Source organism: Poromitra crassiceps (assembly GCF_964638095.1).
Source record: "Poromitra crassiceps genome assembly, chromosome: 7".
Taxonomy (NCBI): Eukaryota; Metazoa; Chordata; class Actinopteri; order Beryciformes; family Melamphaidae; genus Poromitra; species Poromitra crassiceps.
This window is the reverse complement of record NC_139628.1, coordinates 54,464,575-54,469,574: the sequence shown is the minus strand read 5'-3', so window position 1 is coordinate 54,469,574 and position 5,000 is coordinate 54,464,575. Positions and strand designations below refer to the sequence as shown.

Below are 5,000 nucleotides of genomic sequence, written 5' to 3'. Positions count from 1 at the left end.
GCCAGAGCGCTAAATAACCGCTATTATACATTTAGTTTGGTGAGGGTACTTGGTACATCTTGGAGGACACCAGTTAGCTTAGCACTAGCTACACAACAAGTAGGCTAACGTTATTTTCTTTCTTTCTTTCTTTCTTTCTTTCTTTCTTTCTTTCTTTCTTTCTTTCTTTCTTTCTAGCAGCAGTGATTTGGTGCATTTTCTACTGTTGTTGACTAACTTTACGTTAGTTTTTTAATGTAACTATACAAGTTACAACAATTGTACATCTCATTGCAGTGATTAAAATTAATTCTATAAACTGATTATATTGATCTATTACTGATTATTAATTACCACCAGGGGTCCTTGAAGGGGTTCCAGCGGGTCCCCAGCAATTCCACTTCACCATTGTTTAATTTAGAATATGTTAACACAATTAGAGATTGTAGAAGAATGACTGTTTTGATCGTAGTTTCTCTGTTATCGCTCTACCTACAATATCATGGTTCTGGACAAAATCATCATCTTAACGATTCAAAAAATATTCTCAGATTTGGGTCAGAGATTTGGGTCCAGATCTCATCAAATGGCCGTCTGTGTCTCTTATGTGGACTAAATCAGGGGTCCTTGATACGAAAAAGGTGGTTCACTGCTATAAATGATAGGTAATAGTTTATTTCTGTATCAAAAAATAGAGTCCCCACAGAAAAGTGTGTGACGTTTCGGGGGACAAAGCCCTGTGGGACGAGCATTTGCCAGTGTGCGGACTCTATTTTTTTTACATCTATATTTGCACTTCGTTCCTGCACCTGGTTTTTTAACTTTTGCATGTGTGTGCCTTTTTCACTGTTGTTTTGCAATAGTTTATTTCTAGAAATGTCTTCTGAGGCTGACTTCCCCCCTTCTGTTTTAATTTGGTCTTCTTCCAGTTTTGAGACAGTCCAGCAGGACCTTCAGCATCACATGTGGATCACAGGCTGGGCAGAAATGGAGGAAGGAGTGAGTTTATTTCCTGTATATAAAACAAAGACGTAAACACTTATCCAACGTCATATATATATATATTTTTTTTTCCTGATTCCTCCCCAATTGTACTTGGCCAATTTTTCCGACTGCTGCCCCGGTCGCTGCTCCACCCCCTACCACCGCCGATCTGGAGAGAGCCGTAGACTAGCTCCATGCTTTCCCCGACACATGCGCCAGTTGCCAGCCGCTTCTTTTCACCTGACAGCGGGGAGCTTCACCGGCAGGACGTAGGATGTGGGAGGATCACGCTATTCCCTCCAGTTCCCTTCCGCCCCGACCAGGCACCCCGCAGACACAGCCAATTGTGCCTGTATTGGACACCCCACCAAGCCGGAGGTAACATGGGGGCGCGAACTTGTGACCCTCGTGTTGGTAGGCAGGGAATCTACCGCTACACACTACCCGGACGCCCCATACATTATAACATTTGATCTCTTCAAACATGTTTGCAGTCGCAGCCAGTTACAGTATTTGCATGTCTGTTGATGAGGGTGGTTTAACATTTCACCTGTGTTTAAACAGTTTAACACTTAACTGACTGTGTGTTTGCTCACAGACATGGACTTTCCCGTAGCGGCTCGGAATATGGACCTCTGACAGATCTGCCCGACTGGTCATTTGCAGGTATTTTTTGTGGACGTACAGGTGTTTGCAGGTATTTCTGTGGCGCCGAGTAGATCAGCAACCGTTTTGAGGTGGTAACGCAGGTGTAACCAATAACATTAATGAGGGCCCTGGCACTGGAACACCTAAATGGAATGGAACCATCGTTAATGGTATTGGTTACGCCTGCTTTACTTCCTGCACTACCACCTCAAAACGGGTTAAGTTCCTTTGCTCATGGCTAAAAGCATGAAGTATCGAGGGAGGGGAGAGCTATAAGGCCGTGGTTTTCCCATTTTTTCATCAAGTTTTTTCAGGGTTGAGTGCCCCTGAGCACTGGCAATCAAACTGGAGTTGGTTGCCGGTAGAGGATGGCTCAAGTTTACGGAAAAGTTAGCCACTGCTTGTCAAATGTCTAATCTAGTTGGTGTTTGTGTTGTGTATCTGGGCAGATGGAACAGCAGCACCTCCGCTGAAGGGACAAGTCAGAAGAAGGCAAGAGAGGGAGGCTTTATCAGTGAGTATCTGATACACTACATGTGTCTCCTTTCAAGCATCTTCATATTACTGCTTCTGGATTATTTTTCATATCTCTCTCTCTCTCTCTCTCTCTCTCTCTCTCTCTCTCTCTGTGTGTGTGTCTCTCTCTCTGTCTCTCTCTCTCTGTCTCTCTCTCTCCCTGTCTCTCTCTCTCTCTCTCTCTCTCTGTCTCTCTATCTCTCTCTCTCTCTCTCTCTCTCTCTCTGTGTCTGTCTCTCTCTCTCTCTCTCTGTCTCTCTCTCTCTCTCTCCCTGTCTCTCTCTCTCTCTGTCTCTCTCTCTCTCTGTCTCTCTCTCTGTCTCTCTCTCTCTCTCTCTCTCTCTCTCTCTCTCTCAGCGACGTATCGTGATGCTGAACTCAGAGGTGGATGAGGGATGGAGGCGTGGAGAGAAAAACAGGAAGAGGCCAGAAGAAGGGAGGAACACAAAAAGTCTCTCTTACTCAAACCTAAAGGAAAGCTATTATCAAAGAAACAACCTCAAGGTTAGAAACCTCTAGGGGTCTAACTAATTGTACTTATTCTAATATCCTTACAGTGTTACAATGTTACTTGTAACATTGTAACTAACATTGTAACATGCAACATTGTAATATACTTATTCTGACCAACATGTTGGCAACCTCAGTTGTCCTTTTGGATACATTTATGAGGGCCTATGGCTTCTGATGCTGAATTACAGTTTGAGTTATATTCATGGATTTCTACTAGGGTTGGGCGATAATTCAATATGGTCGTTTATTGTATTTCAGTGGAATCATATTGTGACGATATGGAGATATTTTAATATCGTGACACACATTTCTGCTGTCTAAATCGATGATGACACACATTTTACTTGAAGACTAATAAAATGAGGTATGGTATATATAATGGTCGGAATATTATTTGAATATTTCTGTTTTGCTTGACGTCACACCTAACATTCCCATTCAGTTCAATGAGATGAACATTAATTGGAATACTTAGTGATTTTGCATACATGAACCATATCGTGATATATATTGATAGCGATAAAGATCCTTATAATGATCATGATATTCATTTTGACTTTGAACTATTGTAATCGTAAGCGGCGGACTGGATGATTCAGAAGTTGTTGGGTGTAAAATAAGCATAAACTGTTCTGTCCAATAAATGGGTTTGATCATTTATTGAATGATTGTATTCATACTTCTAAGAGTTTATGTCCCTTAGCTTCCACTAGAATGCAGCATTTCTCCAGCTAAAGGGAATGCCAGGGCTCAGACGCCATTTTGTCTAGCGTGGGGCTCCGAGAGGAGTTTTGTGGGGGCAGGCAGAGGAAGGGAGGGGTTGGTGGCACCGATTCAGGAGTTTCCTATGTGTGAGAGCGGTGGGTTCACACTTTAGCATGCTGTTGTAGCTCGGTTTGACTTGAAATGCTTGACAAGGCTTTGAGTCAAGACCACCTCAGTGCAGTAAGCAGCCTTGTTAAGTTTTAGTGAAGCCTTATGGACCAAAAGAAAATGAACTCTTATTTGGCGCCAGCTCCAAAAAGAATGGACAAATCATAACAACATTTTGAGAATGACATTATTAACAAAGGTTGCCGAGGTCGCTCCAGGGCAAATGATGTCCAAGGTCAGACCAAAACCTCCAGTTGATAACAGTGCAGGAGCACAGATATACAGCTGGACAGTGTCCCGTTATAGGCTGAGCTGTTCAGCAGCAGGCGTTTTCTACTTATTTAAATATAATGGAATTAATTCTTTAATATTTGTAGGACGTTTGATACCAACAAAGAATAAATGTTGTGTTTTTGGAACAGGCCCTTGCAGCCTGGGGTCTGGAAAAATTATGAAATGACTGTAGCCATCGTGGCAAAAAGGTTTAGCCTAATATTGAAACACACTTAAAGACCAAATTTAGCCTAGAAATAAATCAAATAAACACATAAATCAATAGGGAAGAATTACATTGAAATGGGATTCCAGTTTATTTCAACTGTTTCAAATGAGGAACGCTAGTTTATTTTGAATTGTTATTAATGAGCTTCCTGCAAAGGCATCAGGTTTGCAGAGTGTGATTATTATTATTATTATTATTACGACACCGATACATTATTATGTTGAATTTGAGGCAGCGTTTAGAAAAGCTAATTCAGCTAAAAAGGAAGAAAAAAAAAGGTGCAGACTGAGTTTAAACACTGGGCAGCAGCTGCTCCTTTGTTGAGTCAGCACTAATTTAGTGTGACTTTGACTTATAAACAGACTATTTACAAAGTGAGGTAAGGCCTCTCTCTCTCCCTCCCTCTCTCGCTTTCTGCTCCCTTCTTCCTCACTTTTCTCTCTCCCTCTCCTTCCCTCCTACTCGCTCTCCCTCTCTCTCCCTCCCTCCTACTCTCCCTCTCTCCCTCCCTCCTACTCTCCCTCCCTCCTACTCTCTCTCCCTCCCTCCTACTCTCCCTCTCTCCCTCCCTCCTACTCTCCCTCCCTCCTACTCGCTCTCCCTCTCCCTCCCTCCTACTCTCCCTCCCTCCTACTCGCTCTCCCTCTCTCTCCCTCCCTCCTACTCTCTCTCCCTCTCTCTCCCTCCCTCCTACTCTCTCTCCCTCTCTCTCTCTCCCTCCTACTCTCTCTCTCCCTCCCACTCTCTCTCCCTCCCTCATACTCGCTCTCCCTCTCTCTCCCTCCCTACTGGCTCTCCCTCTCTCCCTGGGTCTTCTTGCAGACTTCAGCAAAGCCCCACTGTAATTAGGGCTGCTAGCCGCTGAGTTGCAGATTCTTTGCGATGGAGATGGGAGTCTCCCCTCCCCTCCCCTCCTCTCCCTCCCCTCCCCTCCCCTCCTCTCCTCTCCCTCCCCCCCTCCCCTCTTGTCTTGCTCTTCCAGGGC

At 43.9% G+C, this 5,000-nt stretch overlaps 1 protein-coding gene across 1 annotated transcript in view; it reads left to right on the top strand.

Annotated features, from left to right (window-relative positions):
* Nucleotides 1-3,272, top strand: part of mrpl52 (mitochondrial ribosomal protein L52) — a 3,581-nt gene extending 309 nt beyond the window's left edge. Inside the window, 5 exon segments of the mRNA XM_083640700.1 lie at nucleotides 909-978; nucleotides 1,562-1,629; nucleotides 2,061-2,125; nucleotides 2,485-2,515; nucleotides 2,518-3,272. Coding sequence (XP_083496826.1) covers nucleotides 909-978; nucleotides 1,562-1,629; nucleotides 2,061-2,125; nucleotides 2,485-2,515; nucleotides 2,518-2,636 — 353 coding nt within the window. The 3' untranslated portion in view covers nucleotides 2,637-3,272.
* The last annotated feature ends 1,728 nt before the right edge of the window (nucleotides 3,273-5,000 follow it).